This window comes from Xenopus laevis, chromosome 1S (genome assembly GCF_017654675.1).
Source record: "Xenopus laevis strain J_2021 chromosome 1S, Xenopus_laevis_v10.1, whole genome shotgun sequence".
Classification (NCBI taxonomy): Eukaryota; Metazoa; Chordata; class Amphibia; order Anura; family Pipidae; genus Xenopus; species Xenopus laevis.
The window spans coordinates 41,262,100-41,274,822 of NC_054372.1; the positions used below are offsets into that span (position 1 = coordinate 41,262,100).

The window sequence follows — 12,723 nt, forward strand, 5'->3', positions numbered from 1 at the left end:
ACTGTGGAAAATGGTGTTCACCATCACCACTTATTATGCCGTTTTATATAGATTCATATGCTGGAATATTTATTTTGACTTGAATATGTTATTCTTGGCCTGAGGTGGTATAAAATAATGGTGTAGGATGCCAATGCTGCCCCTAAATATGTAGTGTATGAAATAAATAAGTTCAAAAAGCAGAAACATTTGGACAGCACTGCCTGCAGGGTTTTCTTAGAAGCCTGCTACACTGACAAGCCTTAGAACTTTGGCCTTCCATTAAATATTGCTGCATCTGCGGCACAGCGCAGAGAAATAATAATCATATCTGACTTTTTCTATTTATAAGATATGTCTCTTTTTGATGAGGGTCATCACTGCCCCTTGGCAGGGCAAGGTATATACGTAAAGAGTTCATTTTAGTGTAAATCACACATTTTGTGTAGAATCAAACAAAAAACTGCACTTAAATATTAACAAATTAACACAAATTCCCATAAAGAAATATTTTTGAGCCCAGAATGGGAAAAAACATTCTGCTTTGCATAAATAGCACAACATGTTCAATACTGTATAGGGTACATTAACAGGTTGTACATACTGAAAATAATAAATGACATAAAAATGAACTTTATAATATTTGCAACTAGTTGTTATAATTAAAGAAATACATTTTTATTGTTATTATCTTTTGCACCATATCTGATCCATCTTCATATATTACTTGCTAATGCACTCTATAATGTTGAAAAACTGGTTATTTTAAAATGTGTTTTCATTATCTCCGTTTTGTAACATGCTTCTTTTTTAATCTCATGAAGGGTTCTTCGGCCACGAAGAAAGACATTTTGGAACTTGTGAAAATAGATACTGCGGACTTGGGAAGCACTGTGTGGTTAACAGGGAGACTGGACAAGCAGAGTGCACATGTATGGAACACTGCAAGCCTCATTTCAAACCTGTCTGTGGTTCTGATGGAGAATTTTATCAAAATCACTGTGAAGTACATAGAGCAGCTTGCCTAAAAAGGCAGAAGATCTTCATGGTTCACAATGAAGACTGCTTTTTTAAAGGTACATTTTTTGTATTATTTCGTTTATATATTTCTAATGTCAGCATCTATCTCACTTCATTCTTTCTGCATGCAGGAGTCATGGTCAGGGTCGGATTTACATAGTGGGCACCCCTAGGCCCGCCTCTGTCCCCTCACCTTTTTTTGTGCAAATTTTCATCATCTGAACCGGAGTAATGGAGATTGGCGCTAGGGAAATTTAAAAAATGATTGTATCTCCTGAGCATCACCAGTGGTTTTGCACCAATGTGGGTGTGGTTGGGCAGCATGCCGCCCCCCTAAAATCCTGCCACCCTAGGCCCGGGCCTAGGTGGCATTTCCACAAATCCGGGCCTGGCCATGGTCAGATTTTGATTCATACAGATGGAGCCAGAAAGAATTGTACATCTGGCGCGCTGTAACGGATCAAGATAAATGCGCTAGTCGCGTCACATGCAGGGAAACACGATGCCCCGACGTTCTCCAAAGAGAGGAGCATAAATTAAAATAGGCGCAATTACACAAACGGCCACCAGGTGGCGCCTGATCGGCACTTCATTTACAGTGTACATCTTTAATACACGTCTCCCTCTCAGATCCATTTTTACTTTCTCCCCGATTTTTACTTAATCTCCTGTGTCCATCTCAGACCAATATTATATCTGTCCTCATCTGCCTCAGGGTATCTTTCACACTACAAACAGAGCTATAGCCATATTGTAGTGAAGTGTGGTTAGGGTGCTGCTTTTGGTAATTTAAAGTCATAGTTTTGAATCCCCCCTCTGCCTAATTTTCACTTTATCTCCTTTGTCCCTCTCTCAGCCAATTTTTATTTTGCGCTCTGTCCCTCTGCCTCCCCAATTTTTGCATTATCCCATGTGTCCGTCTCAGCCCGAACTTACATTTGTTCCCAGGTCTCTCTATTTTCCTCCGTGTATCTTCTGCACCAAAAGCTATAGCCCAATAGTAGTGTAGTGGTTAGAGGATTAGTTTTGATAATGGAAGGTCATAGGTTTGAATCCCCTCTCAACCTGATTTTTACTTTATTCCCTTTAAACCTCTCAGCCCAATTTTTTACTTTATACCCTTTGTCCCTCTGCCTCCCCAATATTTACTTTTTCCCTGTGTCCCTGTCTCAGCCCGATTTTTACTTTATCCCTGTGTCCCTGTGTCAGCTCGATTTTTACTTTATCCCTGTGTCCCTGTGTCAGCTCGATTTTTACTTTATCCCTGTGTCCTTGTCTCAGCCCGATTTTTATTTTAACCCTGTGTCACTGTCTCAGCTCAATTTTTATTTTCTGCTCTTTCCCTCTGCCTCCCCAATTTTTACATTATCCCATGTGTACATCTGTCCCCCGGTCTCTCTACTGTGATCATTTTTCTACGTGTATCTTCTGCAAAGAAAGTTGTAGCCCTATTGTAGAGTAGTGGTTAGGGAATTGGTTTTGATAATGGAAGGTCATAGGTTTGAATCCCCTCTCAACCCGATTTTTACTTTATTCCCTTTAAACCTCTCTCAGCCCAATTTTTACTTTATTCCCTTTAAACCTCTCTCAGCCCAATTTTTACTTTATCCCCTTTGTCCCTCTGCCACCCCAATATTTACTTTTTCCTTGTATCTCTCTCTCAGCCCGATTTTTTTTCTTTATCCCTGTGTCCCTGTCTCAGCCTGATTTTTACTTTATCCCTGTGTCCCTGTCTCAGCCCGATTTTTACTTTATCCCTGTGTCCCTGTGTCAGCTCGATTTTTACTTTATCCCTGTGTCCCTGTGTCAGCTCGATTTTAACTTTATCCCTGTGTCCTTGTCTCAGCCCGATTTTTATTTTAACCCTGTGTCACTGTCTCAGCTCAATTTTTATTTTCTGCTCTTTCCCTCTGCCTCCCCAATTTTTACATTATCCCATGTGTACATCTGTCCCCCGGTCTCTCTACTGTGATCATTTTTATACGTGTATCTTCTGCAAAGAAAGCTGTAGCCCTATTGTAGAGTAGTGGTTAGGGAATTGGTTTTGATAATGGAAGGTCATAGGTTTGAATCCCCTCTCAACCCGATTTTTACTTTATTCCCTTTAAACCTCTCTCAGCCCAATTTTTACTTTATTCCCTTTAAACCTCTCTCAGCCCAATTTTTACTTTATCCCCTTTGTCCCTCTGCCACCCCAATATTTACTTTTTCCTTGTATCTCTCTCTCAGCCTGATTTTTTTTCTTTATCCCTGTGTCCCTGTCTCAGCCCGATTTTTATTTTCCGCTCTGTCCCTCTGCCTCACCAATTTTTAATTTATCCCATGTATCCGTCTCAGCCCAAAATTACATCTGTCCCCCGGTCTCTCTACTTTGATCATTTTTCTACGTGTATCTTCTGCAAAGAAAGCTGTAGCCCTATTGTAGAGTAGTGGTTAGGGAATTGGTTTTGATAATGGAAGGTCATAGGTTTGAATCCCCTTTCAACCTGATTTTTACTTTATTCCCTTTAAACCTCAATCAGCCCAATTTTTACTTTATCCCCTGTGTCCGTCTCAGCCCAAAATTACATTTGTCCCCCGGTCTCTCTATTTTTCCATCTGCCTCCATGTATCTTTCTCACTACACATAAAGCTGTAGCTGTTGCATAGCAGTTAGACAGTTAAGGCCCCCATAGACGCGACGATTCTTCGTTGGCGAACGACCGATTTCAGCGCAGCCCGACCGATCCGTCAAATTATCGTGAGGTTAGTGGGATTCGAACGATGGAACATCTTACGATTTTTTCATCCGACATCTGTCAGGAAATTGATCGGCCAGGTTAAAAAATCTTTGTCGGTCCCAGTACAATCTCTCTGTGTTTGCAGGGCCAAGCAGGCGGCTCCCCTTTGTTTTCCTGGCAAATTGGTCGTTTTAGTTGATGGACAATTCGAACGTTTGTACGATGGTTCTCAGAAGATCTTGGTCTCACGATGAGGATTGGATCTGTTAAAAATCTGTACATCTATGGCCAACTTAAATTTTACAAACTTAAAAAAGTACATTTTAATTACATGTCACTGAGCTACATTAAAGTAAATGGATGTACATTTCAAACTTGGCTTAGCTACCCAGATAAAAAGCTACTAGCAGCAATTACTTGCCATGGATACAAAATACACAATAGTGATAGCTGGTAAAAGTGTCTTACTTAATGATCACTATTGTCTTTTTTATAGTTGTGAGAAGTCGTTGGTACTAGTAATTCTCTTCACCCTTCACTGTTTTCTTTGCAGAATCCACAAATAAGTGTGTCAGTCCAAACCCTTTGTTACATTTAAGTGGTGCCAATGATGTGTGAATGCTCAACTAATCCTTGTGCTTTAAAATGCTAATTAGCTGTGGTTCTATTCGGCTACCAAGATCATCTGAACAAGGGCAGACGGAGCTTGATCTCTGCTAAACAAAAGCTATTTAAAACAAGGCAAATAGTTTGCAAAATGGATGTATATACAGTAGTTCCAGTACATGAAAGTAATACTGCTGTACAAGCCCTCACGAGGCGATGCGCTTTTCAACAGTCGCCTGAAAATGCCTCGCCAGGCTTTTTCAGGCGACTGTTGAAAAGCGCATCGCCTCGTGTGGTTAGCACAGGCGTTTTTACATAGGCGCCCATACAAAACTGTCGCCTGCGCCGGTCGCGGCGACTGGCGCGGCGCTTTGTCGCCGCGACCACAAACGCGTGGCTATCTCCCCGTGTGGACTAGCCCTAAATAGATGAGCCAAAATGGAGGTTCTTTAGTTAAATGTTTATTCAAACTACACAGACAGTACAAGCCCAAAGGGCTTACTAAGTGAAGGCAGACTTCCAACAGGCACTGGTTCAGAGTAAAAGTTTTATTGTGTCCACAGCCTGATGCGTTATTTGTTTTTTGTTACAAACACTCATACTGTAGGCTAATTATTTAACAGTGTCATTTTTAAAAAATCTTCTTTTATAGTGTTTTGGTGAATATCACTCTGTACTAGTGTGCAAAAAAATAAACAATTTTCATTTTGGGAATATATTTTGTTTCCAGTTTATTCACACGACTAGGGATTCCATAGTTCTTGCACATTGCCAGCCAGTGGCGGATTAACACTACATGAGGCCCCTTGGCTACATTTTCGGCAGGGTCCCCCCGACCCCTAGTTAGTTTTTTAATCAGTTCCTTGGACATAATTATACAGAGGAATATTAGATAAACATTTGTGAACAGATGTGCAAAGCCTGCCATGCCCCGCATATATAACAGAGCATAGATAGCTAGAAACTCAGCTGCCATAAAGCAGGACAGGACTGCTGCTTACAATGGGGATCAGACAGGATCTGTGCAGCCACTGGGACAGAATGCTCTGTTATACAGATAGCTAGAATCTCAGCTGCCATAAAGCAGGGCAGGACTGCTGCTTACAATGGGGATCAGACAGGATCTGTGCAGCCACTGGGACAGAATGCTCTGTTATACAGATAGCTAGAAACTCAGCTGCCATAAAGCAGGACAGAACTGCTGCTTACAATGGGGATCAGACAGGATCTGTGCAGCCACTGGGACAGAATGCTCTGTTATACAGATAGCTAGAAACTCAGCTGCCATAAAGCAGGGCAGGATTGCTGCTTACAATGGGAATCAGATATGATCTGTGCAGCCACTGGGACAGAATGCTCTGTTATACAGATAGCTAGAAACTCAGCTGCCATAAAGCAGGGCAGGATTGCTGCTTACAATGGGAATCAGATATGATCTGTGCAGCCACTGGGACAGAATGCTCTGTTATACAGATAGCTAGAAACTCAGCTGCCATAAAGCAGGGCAGGATTGCTGCTTACAATGGGAATCAGATATGATCTGTGCAGCCACTGGGCCTGAATGCTCTGTCATACAGATAGCTAGAAACTCAGCTGCCATAAAGCAGGACAGGACTGCTGCTTACAATGGGGATCAGATAGGATCAGATCAGATAGGCTATAGCCTATGTTAGCCTATTCATTAACCCGCCCCTGTAATGCCAGCATCTATTGAGTGGATTAACAGTATAACTGTAACATACTATGATCTTTTATGAATAGTGAAACATTGTGCTTTACACATTGCCAGTGTCTATTGAGTGGATAGAGACAAACATTGTGCAGGTCCATGTCTTTCCCCTTCCCCCTCGAGTGTCAGCAGACACTGGCAATGTGTAAGGCACAATGGTTTCACAATGGAATAGAACCAAAGCTAATTAGCATTTGAAAATACAAGGATAAGTCGAGCATTCACACATCATTGGCACCACTAAAATGTGCCATAAAGCAGGACAGGACTGCTGCTTACAATGGGGATCAGACAGGATCTGTGCAGTCACTGGGACAGAATGCTCTGTTATACAGATAGCTAGAAACTCAGCTGCCATAAAGCAGGACAGGACTGCTGCTTACAATGGGAATCAGATATGATCTGTGCAGCCACTGGGCCTGAATGCTCTGTCATACAGATAGCTAGAAACTCAGCTGCCATAAAGCAGGACAGAACTGCTGCTTACAATGGGGATCAGACAGGATCTGTGCAGCCACTGGGACAGAATGCTCTGTTATACAGATAGCTAGAAACTCAGCTGCCATAAAGCAGGGCAGGATTGCTGCTTACAATGGGAATCAGATATGATCTGTGCAGCCACTGGGCCTGAATGCTCTGTCATACAGATAGCTAGAAACTCAGCTGCCATAAAGCAGGACAGGACTGCTGCTTACAATGGGGATCAGATAGGATCAGATCAGATAGGCTATAGCCTATGTTAGCCTATTCATTAACCCGCCCCTGTAATGCCAGCATCTATTGAGTGGATTAACAGTATAACTGTAACATACTATGATCTTTTATGAATAGTGAAACATTGTGCTTTACACATTGCCAGTGTCTATTGAGTGGATAGAGACAAACATTGTGCAGGTCCATGTCTTTCCCCTTCCCCCTCGAGTGTCAGCAGACACTGGCAATGTGTAAGGCACAATGGTTTAGCTCAGTGCTGTAAATTAAAAAAAAAAAGAGTTTAAACAAAAAATGCACTATCGGGTCTCAAACCTATGATGTTACGTTTGTAAAACTAGATGTCTAACTGCTATGCAACAGCTACATGGAGGCAGATGGGAAACATAGAGAGACCAGGGGACAGATGTAATATCTAGCTTATTGGGACACATGGGATGAAGTAAATATTGGGGAGGCAGAGGGACAGGGCAGAAAAGTAAAAATCGAGAGAGGGACACAGGGTAATATAAAAATTGGTCTGAGAGAGGAACACAGGGCTAAAGTAAAAATTAGGATGAAAGGGGATTCAAACCTATGACCTTCCATTATCAAAACCAATTCCCTAACCACTACACTACAATAGGACTACAGCTCTGTATGTATGCTGGAAGATACATGGAGTAATATGAAAAAATTGAGAGACATGTGACATGTAATGGGCTGATAGGGACACAAGAGATGAAGTAAATATCGGGGAGACAGAGCAGATAATGGACTGAGAGTGACAGAGGGGATAAAGTAAAAATCAGGGAGACAGAGGGTGAAAGTAAAAATAGGTCTGAGAGGGGATTTGAACCTATAACCTTCCATTATCTAATCCGTTTCCCTAACCACTATACTACAATAGGGTTACAGCTCAGTCTGTAAACAGGAAGATACACGGAGGACGATGAAGAAATAGAAACCAGGTGAGAGATGTAAAATCGGACTGACAGGGACACATGGAATGAAGTAAAAATAGGGGAAACAAAGGGGCAGAGCTAAAGGGCAGATGAAAAAACGAGCTGAGAGATGGACACATGGAATAATGTGAGACACTGGGCAAAGAAAATTCAGGGAGAGGAAGAAAGACATGAAGGTGGCTGAGAGAAAAAGAAAAAAGTCAGTGAGTATGACATATAAATCGTTTCAGTTCTTAGTATAAATTAGAGGGGGAGTAAGTTATATTAAAATGGGGATTGAACACTAAACTCCTTGGTCCAAAATGAAGCGCTTAATCCGTTAGGCCACCACTTGAAAAGCTTAAACATCGTTTCTACATTGCCTTGTGTTTGGCGGCCTCTAGTGGCAGAAACTGGTAATACATGCCTGTAAATGCACTAAACGCGACTAGGCTTCGTGACACATCGCGCTTGCTGCAGCTTATCTAGCGTTATAGCGCGATAAATGTACAAAACAGAGTGACTCCATCTGTAGGTCAGTCTAATACATCTTTTAGAGAGGGGGCTCCCTGTATTAGAGCTAACTCAAATAACTAACTAAAGCACAAACAAAATAACTGACTCTGGTGCACATCCTGCATGTAGGGAGACAGGATTTTGTCAGAGTTAGTTAAAAAGATGCGCTGTCATGCATCTTTTAGGCAAAGGGAGCACCCCTGAAAAGGTGTATTAGACTTAACTTTCGATCAAAGCCGACTCCAGCATGAACATTACAGTTTTGTATATCCCTTTAGTGTTTTTACATTTTTGATTTGGTGAATCAAAGAATAAGACAAATTATACTTAGGTCTCATGGCCCCCATTCCGATGTGCCGTGCAAGTGCGTGTGCATGCACTGTGTTTTGCTGCGACCAGCCTATAGAAGGGAGATCGCTGCAGGATGAAGAAGCGCAGGGTGCAGAACTGGGCCAGAGGGGCCCACAAGAGCCGAGCGCCCACTGATTTTTTTCCCAGTGTCCTGCCGGCCCAGTCCGGCCCTGAATAGTGCTTCCATGTGTAATAAAAAGCACCAAATTTGCCCAAGTACAGTTAACTCATTGAAACCAATAAGAAGTAGGTGACCAGTAAATATTACCTGCTGTTTAGTCATTATAGCTGATAAGAACTGTAATAATCTTTGCATCTTATATTATACAGTATAACCCTATGTATACAAACCCCTATGTTAGTTTTAAACACATTCAATATTAAATCAATCTAAACCCCCCATCACAAAAATGAAATGAGAAACATACATATACATATACTGTATATACATGACATGTAATTTTTATCAATTTGATAAATCAGGTTGATGATAGCAAATTGCTTTAATGCATGATTTTGCAAGACTTTTTTTTATAAAGGAGACAATGATTTATTGTTTTAATTATTATACTGCCACTGTGATTCTTGTTTTTGCCTTGCTTATGGGAATTAATAAAACAAATTGCATCTTTCTGAAAGTCTTATAATAAGTAAAATGCACAGTATTAAAATTCTGCAGAACAAAACTCCTCATGTTATTTTATGTTAAGCAAGCGTAACTAAACTGCCGCAGGCATTGTTGTCTAAAGTTGTTGGTATCAGAAATGGCTGTATGAAATAGGAGCAATTTAAAATAAAGTATAGATTGACTTTATTTATGGTTCACACAGGCACTTTGGTTTTAAGAAGGGAACACTGATCAGTCAGTTGATAAAGCACATAGAGTGCAAAACATGTTGTGTGGATTCATTCAATCAAGGAATTACAGTTGCTTATACAACACTTATGGTGCTTAAACAGCAACTTTTTACAAAAGGTGTGTGCAAGGAGCTTGGTGAAAATAAATGCAGGTATGGGACCTGTTATCCAGAATGCTCGGGACCTGGGTTTTTCCGGATAACGGATCTTTCCGTAGTTTGGATCTTCATGCCTTAAGACTACTAGAAAATCATGTAAACATTAAATAAATCCAATAATCTGGCATTGCTTCCAATAAGGATTAATTATATCTAAGTTGGGATCAAGTACAAGCTACTGTTTTATTATTACAGAGAAATTGGAAATTGTTTTTAAAAATTTTGATTATTTATATAAAATGGAGTCTATGGGAGAAGACCTTTCCATAATTCGAAGCTTTCTGGATAACGGATTTCCGGAGAAGGGATCCTATACCTGTATCTGTTTTGTACTATTTTGTGCCATTCTAAGACGACAATGTAATTTGGAGAAATCTATTTTGCTATTGACCTGCTTTTGATGCTTTAGGCTTTGGTTTCTTTGCTATTTTTAGAGGATAGGGGGCAAAAATGTCGATTTTAAAACTGTCTAAATTTGATCTATATAAATGTATACACTTTGGAAGGAATTTCCTGTTTATGAAGCAATGAAAATTGTTCTGAGAACTAGGAACCTATTATCATAAAACCCTTTATTTAGAGAAGTCCAAAATATAATAATGTAATTTCCTCGTTTAACCAACACTTTTAACCAATAGACTAATTTGCTTTTTCTCTGTTTAACAGGATAGTATGGCACATGTAAGGAAAATTACATTGCATGCTAGACAGGAGTCCACCCTAAAACAAATGTGGTATGCCCCTCAAATGGTTCGGAAAAAAATGTTAAGATAAAAATCTTTAATTAAAGGCAATCCCACCTTAAAAGTGAAAACATGCCAGTGTTTTTTTAGACTTTTATGACTCTCCGGCATACAGGATATGATGTCACTGACATAAGATTGAGGAGGATGTACTGTAGCTTCATCTTATCAGTTTGTCTGGTCTTAGGTGGTGAAGGAAACTCTAGTGAAAGAAGTAACGTAATGGAAAATTCACTCTTTAGGGAATTTGCAGAATAACGGTTGTTCCTCTAAGCGAAAATGCGCCAGGCGTTAGGGCACGAAAATGCGCTAGTGACGGTCTCTTTTGCTAGGGAATTGTCCTCTACACCTGTAAATTGCCGATGTCCCTGCGGATGAGATTTATGGTGAATTTTCGCTAGTGACTGCAACGTTGCCCTGTAGTAAGTCTGCCCCAAATGGCTTCACTATGGAAGGATTCATCAGTTCAATAAAAATCATCATTTATTATTGTCCAAAGCATATCAGATATTCAGTACAGGTACCCAAAAGAATAGTCTTAGCTACAGAATTTCATGGTAGGATCTGGCACTTTTTTATGTTTTTTTTTCTGAAACTATATTTGGTAAATAAAATGTAGTTGTAGCCATTAAATATATATATTATAATAATATATAATATACCTTAATACATATTAAACTTCCCAAGTAGTTTTCAATAGTACACTATAAACAGTTTTTCACTGGCGGAAGCATCTAAAAGGACAGGTTATTCGTTTAAACATAATACTTCTCATTATCTGTTTTTAATTAGATATTAGTTTAACCCTCTTATTGATTGACATTGGGGACTACAATACTAGTCAAAAAAATGTTAGCATATATCTACTAGAGGTCTTAAAGTATTAAATTCTAGTCGATTAAGGCCCTTGAGACATGTAATTAGAAAACCCAGGAATAAATCTATTTTAATGACTTCTTTGTACAATCCAAGCCATTGAAGCTTAGTTGTCACGCTTTAAATTAATAATGTAGAACCTATGTAGAACTACAGTTAGGTCCATAAATCTTTGGACAGATACAACTTTTTTCTAATTTTGGTTCCGTATATTACCGCAATGAATTTTTCAATGAAACAACTCAGCTGCAGTTGAACTGCAGACTTTCAGCTGTAATTCAGTGGGTTTTGTTCATTTGTTCATTTGTTTGCATAAAAATGTGAGGAACTTCAGCAGTTTTTAGGTGCCAAAGTTTTTCTTCCAAAAGGCATGAGCAATCTTAACTTTGCCCTTAAATATGCAACAATTAACAATCATGTTTATGAGTTTTTTACATTTTTGTCCATAGGCTTTTTTTTTTTTTAGAAATACTCTTTCTATGCTGATGGCTTTCCATCAAACTGGATCTCAAGCTGCTAGGTAAATAAAATAACACATGAAGGCCTATTTATAAAAAGTCTCATTTTAGTGGCTGTAGAGGTTTTTGAAACCACAACTAAACTCCCTTTCCTTAAAATCACGAATGTCTTGAAATGTTTTAAAAGATACAAACCGGAAAACTGCGAGACTTTTTCAATTTGCCAGCATCAAAAACCCAAATCCTCCAAAACCACGAATCAAAGAAAGATCTTCCAGTGAAAGAGATAACTGCCATTGTCTTTACATTATTTTCATATTCGGAATTGTCTCTGTTTTTGTTGCATAATATATCTTGGAAGAGTGTTGCTTTTTTTCCCACGGTTTCATAATTAGGCCCCATAGAATCTGTGGTGCATGAACTCTGTTGTAATTCTGAAAAAATGGCCATTGTGAGAATGTATGCCATTCATTAAAGGTACTTATGGCCAGAGGCAACCCATGCATTTCTCTATGGTTGCACTTGGCACCAATGCGTCTTGCCTTCTGTGCAGAATCCCATATTAGTGAACATACATGGGAGTGCTGGAGCAATTAGCAACTTCAAATTGGAAGTAATTCTTTAGATCCTTTTGCAAGTTGTATCAATAAGCACAGCAAATTTGCATCAAATGAATCACATACACAGTCATTTTGATGCAAAAATATCCTCTACATTCTTGGTAAAAAGCATAACTAGTTGTTTGCAAAATCGCACTTTGCACACTGTGTTTGCTTTTATAAATGAGCCCTAAAGTGAAGAAGAATTTGCACAAATTTGGCCAGAATCAATTAGATGAGAAAAGCTTATTTCCTAATCCAATTCCAAATTCCTATATATCCAGATGTAATTCAATTAGTTAAACCTAACAATGAAACCTCTATTAAAGTCTATGGGAAAAACTGGAACTGAATTAGGAGAAAACTTTTGTCTCCTCAGATTGAATCTCGCCCATAAATTTTTGTGTGATAAATAATAATAATTTGCTTATATTTTTGGATGTGATTACTTTTTTAAATCACATTACTGAAAGCAT

General features: G+C 39.3%; 1 protein-coding gene across 2 annotated transcripts in view; it reads left to right on the forward strand.

Moving 5' to 3' along the window:
- fstl5.S (follistatin like 5 S homeolog) overlaps positions 1-12,723 on the forward strand; it is a 251,175-nt gene that overhangs the window by 113,048 nt on the left and 125,404 nt on the right. For both annotated transcript variants that reach the window (XM_041579533.1, XM_041579534.1), the window contains exon 4: positions 804-1,055. In XM_041579533.1, the coding sequence (XP_041435467.1) occupies positions 804-1,055 (252 nt within the window). The remainder of the gene's footprint in view (positions 1-803; positions 1,056-12,723) is intronic.